This window comes from Cylas formicarius, unplaced genomic scaffold (genome assembly GCF_029955315.1).
Source record: "Cylas formicarius isolate icCylForm1 unplaced genomic scaffold, icCylForm1.1 PGA_scaffold_9__14_contigs__length_23061073, whole genome shotgun sequence".
In the NCBI taxonomy this organism is placed as follows: domain Eukaryota; kingdom Metazoa; phylum Arthropoda; class Insecta; order Coleoptera; family Brentidae; genus Cylas; species Cylas formicarius.
In genome coordinates, this window is record NW_026844365.1 from 6,288,397 (window position 1) to 6,301,512 (window position 13,116).

Here is a 13,116-nt window from a genome sequence, read left to right on the forward strand (position 1 = left end):
TTTCATTTCACAAGTTAACTCGTAAGTCCTTTAGACGCGTTATGATGATATGACCTACTGCGATTTGTTCTGTGATACTAACAAAATTATAATTGTTATTTGTACGCAGTGTTTCATTACTTTCATTATTATTTGCTGTTTGTTTACTTATCTTTGTGACGTGGTCATAACGATTTCTGTTTGTTTTATACCGAATAAATCGCACTTCTGTCAAATATTGTCTCAGGAAAATGATTATTTTATAAAATTAGATCCATTTAACTGGAAACAACTTATAGATTTCGAGATAAGATTTTTTTTTTATAAAAAGAAGCACTTCATCCAATTATAAACAGATTGTATATTTTCCAGGCGGCTTGTTAGATTCGAAAGGTTACGGCATAGCAACCCCTATGGGGAGCCCCTGGCGCGACAAGATATCCCTCGCCATCCTGGAACTGCAAGAGAAGGGAGAGATCCAGATGCTGTACGACAAATGGTGGAAAAACACTGGCGAGACTTGCACGAGGAACGACAAGGGCAAAGAGTCGAAAGCCAATTCGTTGGGCGTGGACAACATAGGTGGCGTCTTCGTCGTTTTGCTTTGCGGATTGGCGTTCGCCGTGGTCGTCGCCATCTTGGAGTTTTGCTATAACTCGAAGAGAAACGCGGTTACCGAAAAGGTTAGCTTGTTATAGACGCTAGCTAGCTTTGTTTAGGACCTGTAAAAAGTTTTTAATTAGGTGAAAAAAAAATATAACATAAAAAAGCTTGCTTTTGTATCTAGGAGGCCGATTGAACTACATTTTTTTATATAAATGAGAGAATGATTATTTTAATATAAAGAGGACGGTATGCTATTATTAATATAAAACAATATCAGCCAATGGACTAGGCTTATGGGACCATAAATTTTCAGTCACCAAATCGCAAAGTGACAGCTGTATGTCCCCAATATGTTCACGAATTCCATATTTGAGGTCTTGAATCGACGCTAGACTATTGGCGTAGACTTTATCTTTCAGGTAGTACCAAAGGAAGAATTCTCAAGATCCCGGTGAACCCGAGAGATAACACGGTCTGGAAACTTTTACCGTGAAGGTTCGATGGTTTCGTTACTTGTGTGATACGTAGCGCCGCCTGTGAACTTTATAAGCCTTAGGACTCAAGTCTTTGTGCAAAATACGGTGTAATTAGATTTGTAGAATACCCAATTCCAAAGAACGACGAGGAGCAGCAATATTCTCAGTTGTTCGTGAGCGACAGCCCAAAATTTTCCACCAACTTCTGTATTGCGAACCGGCGAGATGCTTCACGACGAGCCAAAATTGTTTTAGTTTTATGAACCGTTGCTGGCAAATTTTCACCATTTTTATAGTGAATTTTAATAATTTCAATTCGTCGTTGAAGCTTGTATCGTATTTTTTACTAATCAAATGTCAATAAATTACGGCTTTTATACCTCTTACAAGACCCCTTACAACAAAAAGCATCAGCATCATATTGACACTTCAATTTTTTCTTAAAGAAAGATCCTGGGTGCAAAAGTGCGGATGAAAACTTTCCCCCAATTGCCAGCTATCTGTAATTTTATTATTGGAGTTACCGATATAATTGTCGTAGGTCTTTATCTTTGTCAGTTTTATTTTATGTCGATATCTTTAACGATATGTAATGAAAGCGAGATTTGCCTTTCATTATTTCTGTGATCCTAAACTGCCTTGGAAGACTTAAGTGTACTCCTCATGTACCTGATTTCATGAGTCAACTGGTTTTATAGGGAGAAAAAGAGGTACACTACAGCAATTGCAACAGCAGTCTAATTGATTCTGGACAAGGAATCATAGAATATTTAAATTTGTATCATATGTAATACGTCTATGGACTATTTTGCTGTCCTTTAAATGAGACCCCTGCATGTTGATAGTGGTCAAACAAACACGGATTAACTCCCACTAACGGTAGAGTAGATACCCACAGAAACTGTTTAACTTTGTAAGCGTTTCAAATGGAACGAATTGTGAAGAAGTCATTATTAAAATCACCTGTTACTATTATATTGGTCTTCAAAACCCATAGTTGGTGATTGTAGGCTGTAGGCTCCAAATCAACAGGCCCAAACTGGTGAAGCACATTATCATTGACAAACAACTCAAGACCCCCATTACTGAACTACCATATATTCCATCTCCCAACCTGAGTTTTCCAAAATTAAGAGCCAGCGATCCGACAAAGAAACGACTTGAAATGTGTGATCTTTCAAATATACAAAAAGCTGTGTCCACTTCTTTATTTGATAAGCATTGAATATTTAAATGTAAATTGAAATTAAATACCTCAATTTAGCCATTTGCCTTAAGTACTGTGGTTTTGGTTAGTGCACTGAAGCACAATGCTGTCACAGTTGTGGAGAAACTGTTAGAGGCAGACCATTCAGCAAGAGATAAACACTGTCTAGTATTCCAGCGACGGTTGGAACGCTTTAAAAATTGTATTAATTACGAAAATTATTTTTATAAACAAAAAAGCAATGAACTATAAAAAAAATTGCAACTAACGAAAGCACCTTGCAAAAATACCCTACAAATAAAAATACACTTTGATATACTAAAACGTACAATCAGTAGGTAATAGTGTGGACTTATTAAGTGATTATGGTGACCGTGTATACGTGTGCATCACGGAAGACTGGAAATATCGGGCCGAACTTGAAAATATTGGTATCCGTAATTTTAAATTAGCAGTCAGCTTCTGCAGGAATAAGGGACAACATGGATGCAGTGCCCTATACGTTAAGCAAAATTTGAGACGCAGCGAAAGTCGGAAAATTGGTGAGTTATCAGTACAAGAGGAAATTGAATGTGCTGCGGTGGAATGCATACTCCAAATAAACGTCCTCGTATCAGTTTATAGACCTCCTCAAGGACAATTTGATCTATTTTTAAGTAAACTATGGTCAACACCAAGCTGTAGTAGTTGTCTAGATGATATTTTGACCAATTTAGATAGTAATAAACATTCTATAGTAATTCAAGCTTATATTTCAGAACATTTGGCACAGCAATTAGCTTTTAACATAAACGAACCCTTAGAATAGGAAACGCATATACGGACAGTATGTACAAAACTAAATATGGTAGGTTATGCAATTTGAGTTATCGGAAGGTATGTGAGAACGGAAGCCTTAAGAACTGTTTATTGTGTTCATTTTGAATCTATTGTACGGTATGGCATAATATTCTGGGGTTGCAGTTCCGAATTAAAAAAAGTGTATTATTCAAAAGGCATTACAATGACCCTTGCAGAGGATACTTTAAGCAAGTACAGATAATGACCTTGTGACGAATCTATATTTACGAATGTCTAATATTTATATTTAAAAGTAGAAACGAATTTAACGCAAACATAATACACAATTATAACACTCGAACCCAGAATATTATGGTACCTAGTCACAGACCGACAATAACAGTAAAAGGGACCTTGTTGTATGTGCATCAAGATGTTTAACCATCTAGCGAACTCTGCGAAATGTATAAGCACTATTAGAAATTTTAAGAAAAGTATTAGGGAAAGGTAACGGGCCTAGAACCATATACGCTTGACGAGTATTTTGGTGAATTATATTAATTATTCTTTGTATGTTTTTGACATCATTTCAATTTTACTCTTCTTGTCAAGCAAATTGAAATAAAGAAGTATTATTATTATCATTATTATTATCGATGACATTATCACAGTTATTGTTTGTTAGTCTACGAAAATCAGTGTCCAAAGTATTGTGCTCTCTAATAGATTGTGTTTTTGCAAGAGTTCAGAGACCAGCCATCTGTCACATGCGTATCAATATTCCCTAGATGAAGGACGGGTATGTTGTTGTTCCAGAGATCGGCGATGGCACCCCAGCAGTCACTGTGTTCAGAGATGGGGGGCGAGTTGTGCTTCGCCATTCGTTGCCGCGGCTCGAGACAGAGACCGGCGTTGAAGAGACAGTGTTCCAAGTGCCTCTCTGGGGTTACGTACGTGCCGTCCCCACTTGACATACCGGTTCACACTCCTCTTCCTCCGTCTAGACCCGCGCCATCCCCCGACATACCGAGTCCACCGACGAACGGTGTGTCCACCAGGACAGCACTTTCTCAAATACAATTTGTAAGTATAGCACGAGGCTGGAATTCTTAAATAAAAGTTGAAAATTTATTTGATGCGTCCCTATTCTTTGTGGTCGGCTAGATCTTAAAGTTTACTTCGTAATAGTGGAGATATGGTTACAAGAACCACATATGATATGAAGTTTCTTTTTAGATAACAAGCCTTGAAAGTCCCATAATTAAGCGTACTTTAGTCCCAGTGGATTAATTCAACTCGTTCTGCAGTACACTATCTTCACTCTAACTCACTGAACTGTCGGTGCAAATCCTGCTAGTCCAAGTACCTTATATTGAGGTTCTCACCGTATACAATAAACTATATTCCACCTCCTGACCCTCTGTGTTTCATACAAAGTGAACCGTCCTTTGTAGAGATTCTAGCTTGCAAAATTTACTCCACAATATTGCTAATGTGTTTCTGCCTGTTCTATACACATAATTTTTAGGATGTCGTTTTCCACATTACCATTACTACAATATCTCAATTTTATAGAAGTATATTGCCTCCAACTCAATTAACAAAATTTAAAAAAATAAAATTCTGTTAAGATCATAACTTTTTCATTCATCATTCTATTTTCATTCTATTTTACTTTCAATAAATGGATCGAAGATCTCACCTTGCCATCCATATCGTATGACAGGAACCCTATACCATCGAACGATATACGAAGTAGTGTATTCAGATCTGATCTTGTGAAAAACTGTGTCATATTTACAAAAGCCTTTCTGTACTGTTCGAGTGCGAATGTCATAAATTGTTAGAGAGAAGTTTTACTGACTCTGGATCTGGTGAATGCGACATAACAAAGTAAATCAGAATTATTTCATCAGAAGCTAAGATTAATTATCTCGAATTTCAAATAACTTAAAAAACTAATTCTATTCGGCAACATCGTACAAAGTGAAGACGTTTAATTAAAGATATTATTATATTCATTCTTATTACAAGATCTCTTACAAAATGTTGGTAATGGGAAATATTCCTTAATTGTTATAATGTACATTTGTTCCAGAGGGACGATTTACCATCATTTCAAGTTGATGGACGCCATACCAGGATTCCATAGGAAGAGGACTTTTTTTAGCAAAGCCTAGAGCGGTTTTTGTATAGGCACCTAAAATTAAGTCAACAATATTTGTATCGAGTTTTAAGTTATGTTTATAGAGATGTTGATAATTTGTTTTTCTTCGAAAATTGTGTGGTGAAAATATATATCAGTGCGTATTTTATCGTGTTTAATTTCCTTTTATCTAAAAAATGTTCTGAAGGATTTAGGGTACTTCTAGGAGACTAACTAATTTTTGTATTTCCTTAATTTTTGAAAACCCCCCTTCGTGTATAAAACTGGAGAAAAATGAATTCAATTCTAAGAACATCATATTCTATTTACATGGTATGCGGAATACCCCATCCGCTTAACTCAGAAACTACTAACGATAGAATTTTTTTTATTTGTCATTTATACAAGCCATTCTTTTAGTGTATAATAAATATCAGATTTTTTGAATTTCATTGACAATTAACAATTTTTCCTGAAAGAGAGCATTGGTTATTGAATGGAATGAAAAAATCCTCTATGGATGGGACTCCTAAAAATGTTTACGTTTATAGTATTCTTCGGAAGGACAGGACACAGGGAATAGAAAGTTGCACTATTTTCCAAATTTTATGGATTTTTTTTTTAATACCTAAAATTATGATATAATGAAAATAATAATAATAAAGGGCCTCTATTCGCTTTCGAAGGAGATATCTTACAAAAATGTATAACTGTGGGGGCGGCATCCAACATAGTTGCTGTCATGCAACCCCCTAAAACGAGCATATGACACTATTTATAAAATAAAATATGGCATATAAATTACATAGACATTCATTAAAAATGGTAGAGTTAAATTGTGAAAAAACCATTTTTAATAATTTTAACATCGCTAGAATGAATTCAAAAAAGAAATGCATATATATGATGGGTCTATATTATGTTAAATATATTGTTTAACTTTTTGTTTGAATGACGTTAGTGAGGTGATTGATCTCAGTTGGAGAGGGAGTTTGTTGTAAGCCTTGATAGCATTATACGTGAAACTGCGCTGAAACTGTGCTGAAGTATGTTTGTACGTCGAACGTTGAAGAGATATTACTTTTTGAACTAACACTAAAAGCTGCGATTTAAAATGTTCGTCTAATTCTAGCCAGCGAGAATCCTCTAGATTAGTAGATATCTAATCAAATTCTGAAGACGCTGAAGACTAACCTTGTCCTTTTGAAGTAGGGCAGGCCAACAAACTACCATACAGTATGAAATCGAGGAGAGAATTAAGAAATCGGTAAGTTTTAACTTAACTGCTGCGTCCAGAATATCTTTATTACAGTAGAGAATCCGAAGATTATAAAACGATTTCTGGATCAATGAAGCTACGTGACCTTCAAAACGCAGATATTTATCCAAATGCAGAACCAGATTTTTTTCATTCGGCAACCGGTCATATGAAAAGGACATTTAAGTAAATTTTGGCAGTTATTTTTCCTTTATCTTTACCCAAACTTGTAATTTGCGTATTATTTTCGATAAGTAACAGATCATGCTTCATTTATATTGCCGACGACGGTATTAATTTGAGAGTAATTAAAAGAGAGATATACTTGAGTGTCGTCTGCGTACTGATGGGAGTAAAAATGTTTAATAAATTTAGAGAAGTCGGGTAACACACCAGTCCCCACACCAAAGTATTTCAGTTTGGTCCAGGGTGTCCAATGCCTTGCTATATTCAAGCAATATTAAGCAGGTATTCAGGCCTACATCATTTGCTCGAAATATATCATCACAGCCGTATTTGTACCATAATGTGAACTAAAGCCCGATTGCGTTGGGGGTAGAATATTGTGCCAAACCATAAAATCTCCAAGCCGCTGAACAACTTTTTCTAGCACTTTAGTAGTATAGTATAGTATAGTAGGGAAAATGCTAATAGGTCGTAATTGAGAAACATCATGCGGTTGAGATGTTTTAGGGACAGGAATGACGTTAGCGTATTTCCGGGGTTTAGGGAATTTGTTAGTGGACAAGCACTTATTAATAATATACGTAATATATGGCAAAAGTTGGGGGATAACGTATCAATCAATCTCATCAGACCCCACGGCATCAGTTCTAATTTGATGTATTATTATTCCTAATTCGTTAGGGTTAACACTTGAAAATGACAGTTTCTCTGGATTTAAACAGTTCTTGTTGTTGTAGAAGTGGTTAATGAAATCATTATTTAAGTCTGTTTGATTAAGTTCATTAACCGAAATATCCTACTCATGCAACGCCTCCATTTTTTAACACACTGAGCATAATACAGTTTTCTCAGATTTCCATCCTTATCTCTTCTGTTTGCCTGAATATTTTTTTTGGGATCCTGGATCGTATAACGGGTCCATCTTTCCATTTTATGCAGAATACGAGAGTGGGGTGAAAAGTGTCGGGCCTGACCAAGAGGAGGCACCACTAGGTCTACTTTTGTAGCCGCGTCCTACGACAATAATCGCTACGTTATTTTGTGTTTGAGACCACATTGCGCAAGATGCTTCCGTCATCAAATACTTCTATTAGAAAGGTTTTGCGCCAAAACAAATTATAGAAGAGATAGATTCAATGCTACGAGACTCCTCCCCATCATATTTAACTATTAAGCAGTGTGACGAGCCTCCCTCAAGACGGTCCGCCGAGGAACTTCATTATTTTAAATATATTCTGAAAATTTGAACATTTCAGCTCGTATCATTAGGAAAATATTGTGGTTTTTGAAAAATTGGAATTTTTTCACGTAAAGGTATCGATTTAAAATGTAACAAACCTTGTTTATTAAACACTCGCTCCGCTCGTGTCAAATAAACTCGTGAGTTAAATGCGGTTTTCCTCACTTGTTACATATTGCAGTACTTTCTCTTCCGTAAGTTCTGCATAATATTGTCTCTAGCGCGCTTATTCATTACTCAATTCTGAGACTTGAGACTTGCTATACAGATTAAAAAGGGTACAAAAAAGCGCAAATAAATCAGTCGAAAGTGTATTTACAAACAACATCTACACAAAACGTTCACTACGTCCCGTCCTAGATAAGATAAGGAGCTGGTGCCGCCAAATAGGGATTGGCTAAGTAGGGAGATGCCACCAAAGGAGCTGGGGCGAATGCAGGAGCGGCGATTCTAGCGACGGGGGCGGCGAGAGGTGCCGCTACGGAGGCTGCCACCAAAGGAGCAGGGGCGGCCACCAAGGGTGCCGCCAGGGCGTTATAGTTGCGCGCTATCACCTGAGAACTCTGAGCAGTCACCACAGCAGGGGCGAATGCGGGTGCCGCGAGCAGATCCGGCTTGGGGGCGGCCAGAACAGTAGACTGAGCTGAAATTGCCAGGATGAGGACCTAAACACAGAAACGATCATTTCGTTATTGTAAAAGTGGTAAATAATTTACAACTGTGCACACCACTTTGCCACATATACAGCGAGTCTAAGATACGACTCCTAAGCAACGAAATCTCACTACATCAGTGTAGTTCATTCATTTTTTTTATTACAAATATAACGGTGTTTCAAATACCCCTAAACAAATGATTAACTTCATAAATAAAATTAACTTCATAATAAATCGAAAGGATAATGGACCAGACCTGCAGAGTATGCCTTGGCATAATGTTCTTCGTATGTACCGGGTGTATTTGACAAGCACGCACCCTTTAAAAAAAATCGCAACCAAGATAACTACTGTAAGTATATAATCAATTGCCACTGCTTCCAACTCAACCCAACCCAGAACGATTTAACTTTAATTTTAATAACGTTATTAATAGTATTGATAAACAGTTTAACTTTAGCTTAACTGATGAAACTGGTTATAACAACTAACACTATTAAGACGTATACAACGGAACGCATAATATTAATATCACTTTAGTGCAACTTTGTTGTCCTCATATATTCCTGTACTGTGGAGCGAAGCATAAGTTGTACTCCGAGCTAAAATAAAAAGACTACAGAGATTGATCATTTGCGTTCTATTATTCTCTATTCTAGAGAAAATAATGTGCAAGCAAATAAGAGAATTTCTCAATATATGTTTACTGTCGTGAAAGCACGCTTGCAGATGTAATAAATGATATTTTTAAGACTTATGATTGTAATTACTGTTTTACTTGATTTTAGCAAAGCCTCTGACATGACAAATCATGAAATCCTCATTTCAATTTATCATCACATAGGATTCGTATAATTCTTTTCTAACATATCAAGAACTTAATAACACTTTCTTGTTGGCAATATTTTTAGATGAATTCATGAATGAATCACATGTCATATTTTTTGTTCATTTTTTCTGTTTTTTAAGTGACCGTGACATTGTTAAATTAAAGTTCTGTAAACCCTTTTTACAGTTATTGTTGAACGGATTATTTAGAAATGGAATATGGTGTAACATCAACAGTCGATTAGGACACAAACACCAAACTGCACACAAAGGAAACCACTAAGAACACGAAACCTCACTCCCCAATTAGCTTAAACATTAAAACATGAGTCCACTGAAAAAATATACTCATGTACAGCGCAATAGTTTCCATCAATCCCGTCGCATCTGATGTTGTAAATAAAATAATAATAATAATAATACTTCTGATCGAATATCCTCCCAGTTGTTATCGATATGCACATATCAGACTAGGAGGAAAATATTTTTGCCCTTCTTGGTCTTTACGTTATGGGTTTTCATTGTTTTTATTATTGATGCATTGGGAGTTTTTCAAAAATAATCTAATTGGAATTTGTTTTCTGAAATATATTTAATGAGTTTTATTCTGTCCGATCGTATAAATACGCCACTGAATCTAGTTGCCATAATCTCATTATAATATAAAAACAATATGTACCATGGCATGTACATGGCATTTTTTACCGTTTCATGATCGCGTTTCTAGTAGGTTTTACCATTATAAGAAGATACTAACATCCAAGTTCAAAAACCTTTACAAAAGAGAATTTTTGATTAAGTTTTTTGAATTACATATCCTTACGTACCTACTTTAAACTAATAAATTAATTAAATTGATTAAACTAAATTGGAACATACCTAAAAACGGTATGAATATAGTTAAAACATACTCTCACTCTCATACTTTTGATTACATCAATATACGTGACGTGACTCTGCATTGCATTTTCAGTGTCAGTAGGACTATAGAACTATTTAAAGCATATTTTTTTGTTACTAATATAACGACTTTTGTACACATCTAAACAGATGCTCTCACATGGCATTAATTCAGTTTGTGACCTTGCGACTAATAAATTAAACACGCGACTATTTAAATTCAGATCTTATAATTTCTAAAAATAGAGATCGAATTAAGGAAAATCTGGTGGAATCCGGTGTTTGTTAATATGCGCGACAGGAAATTCCGCCCGTTAGTATTACCGGAGCGACAACGTTTTCATAGCCAATCGTATTTTGTTTTTTTTAATTTTTAAGGAAATTAAATTAAATTAAATGCGAAATTTTTTGCAAGACCGACAAACTTAATTCTATGCTACAATTTAACTTTCTCCCAATTGCGTCGACTACTCAAGAGTTTTATAAATTAGTTTGGATACCGATGGCACCTCCTGACACTGTTATATTATTTTGCGGTGATGAGGAATGTAGGTAAATGGACTCAATGTCATGAGGTTAACAATTTTGTCCATATATATATATATATATATATATATATATATATATATATATATATATATATATATATATATATATATATATATATATATATATATATATATATATATATATATATATATATATATATATATATATATTCTCACGTATTGATTCACGGATGGAAAAATGTGATGACACTATATTCCGGGATATCATCCGTTCGCTCGTTGAACTCCGACTGGAATCCTGCATCCGACTGGAATCCTGCAAATCTTGCATCCGACTGGAATCCTGCAGACGTTTCGCCAAAATCTCACTTGGCATCTTCAATGCTCGCGCTCGAAGTGTTTTCGGAGCGCGAGCATTGAAGATGCCAAGTGAGATTTTGGCGAAACGTCTGCAGGATTCCAGTCGGATGCAAGATTTGCAGGATTCCAGTCGGATGCAGGATTCCAGTCGGAGTTCAACGAGCGAACGGATGATATCCCGGAATATAGTGTCATCATATATATATATATATATATATATATATATATATATATATATATATATATATATATATATATATATATATATATATATATATATATATATATATATATATATATATATATATATATATATATATATATAAGTACTTAGCTTAATTATTAATTTAGTTAAAAATAACCAACAACATGTAAAAAATCATTCAATGGCTTGAATATGAAAACTCCAATCATTTACTCACTTTACTTAATTCCTTGATTAATATTTGATATTTGTTTGACCTTTAGTATTTTTTTAGGTTATATTAATATTAAAATTAGGTCTTAGGTCCTTGGTCTTAGATTACGTGTAATACTTTCGAGGCATTTACCAAAACTACCAAACAAATGCTGTTTAGAACAAAAAAGCCAAGAAAAATCTGCATTTGATCCAGCAAATCTGAACAGGCACCAACAAACATATTTTCTACTTTTTGGTGTTGGTCAGGCAGAAAGCTTTTAAAATCCTCTTTTTTGGTAAAAAAAAGGTCTAGTTTGGGTTTTCAATGTATAAACAAAAATTACGGGTTTTTCGGCAGTCTGCTGAACAGTCTGCTGTTTCAAAAGTTAAGCGCAATTCTAAACTCAAATTCAAATAAGATTTTCCACTTCCCACTTCCAAGTACTTTCAACGACCATAAAAAGATTAATACGTTTTTGGGAAGCTTCTTCAAAACAATACAATAACAAAAATATCTGATGTTCATGAGTATATTCATGATATTAAAACAAATGCCACTCATTTTATTAATTCTTCTATAGCGGTAAATTATTTTTCTAATATAGTCCCCACTTACATGCCAGTGTTCCACCTTTGTCTATTACGCTCGGTGTCGTAGACTGGATATAACTCGAGATAACACCAATTACCGGATAATTATGGTAGTTTTCACTACAAAACAGGATCGCATTTTTGAAGAACTGCCGCCGAAACTCAGGAGGCCGAATTTAATTATTAAGGATAATGCACGATATCATTCTAAGTGAGTAAAATTGTCCAAAATTACAAAACAAACTTGCTGAATGCAATAGAGAAAATCATTTCAGGAGTGGGTCTTCATGAATGCCATAAAATTGATATGGGCTCAATGCAAAATATTGTTTAATAAAAGTATTGTTATTGATGCAAGGCACTATGATACTACAGTAATATCTGTTTGGAAATTAGCCCTCCAGAAGTTGTCAAAGAAAATTGGAACAGTTTTATAACACATACAAAAAAGATGTTTCATCCTAAATAAAAACTTTGGTTTACTTGTATTTTAACTCTTTGCAAATTAAATTTTGTACGGGATGATTTTTTTTTTAATTTTCCGATTGTTCTGGTATTGTTTTAATTTTTATTGCATGGACGAAGTTAAGACTAGGTAAATTAATAGATGCCAAGTAATCGTTAGTGACGGCTATCTTGCATTGATCGGATGGACGTTTAAGGTCGAACAACATTAGTTTGAATACTATAATATATCACGGTCTATGAAACAAAAAATAAAATAAAACAAAATTGTAAATATTAAACCCAGTAAAAAAGTAAAGACTGTAATTCGATTATAATCAGTAGCGTATCGTAATAATAAAAATAATATATATGTACATATAATCAAATACTTACGAACTTGAACATTTTGATTTGTTTATTGTTGGGTTTTCGCGAATGGAACTAATCAACAATAACATACTCGTACGGTATAATCAATTTATAGAAAACGATTCGGAGCCCCACCCCGTAATTGTAGGTCACTTTTGAAATCTAGATAGACGATTAT

The 13,116-nt window shown here is 34.7% G+C and overlaps 2 protein-coding genes across 6 annotated transcripts in view; one reads left to right on the forward strand and one right to left on the reverse strand.

The window, feature by feature from the left end:
• Positions 1-5,350, forward strand: part of LOC132707057 (glutamate receptor ionotropic, kainate 2-like) — a 55,020-nt gene extending 49,670 nt beyond the window's left edge. For all 5 annotated transcript variants that reach the window (XM_060678708.1, XM_060678707.1, XM_060678711.1 and 2 more), the window contains 3 exons: positions 352-662; positions 3,865-4,131; positions 5,147-5,350. In XM_060678708.1, the coding sequence (XP_060534691.1) occupies positions 352-662; positions 3,865-4,131; positions 5,147-5,200 (632 nt within the window). In that variant the 3' untranslated portion in view covers positions 5,201-5,350. The remainder of the gene's footprint in view (positions 1-351; positions 663-3,864; positions 4,132-5,146) is intronic.
• Positions 5,351-8,179: 2,829 nt separating this feature from the next.
• On the reverse strand, positions 8,180-13,022 carry LOC132707365 (cuticle protein 16.5-like). Its single transcript, XM_060679195.1, has 2 exons — positions 12,963-13,022; positions 8,180-8,543 (listed from the first exon to the last, which is right to left on the reverse strand). The coding sequence occupies exons 1-2, from the start codon at positions 12,972-12,974 to the stop codon at positions 8,235-8,237; spliced, it is 321 nt and encodes a 106-aa protein (XP_060535178.1). The 5' UTR covers positions 12,975-13,022; the 3' UTR covers positions 8,180-8,234.
• Between the last annotated feature and the right edge of the window lie 94 nt (positions 13,023-13,116).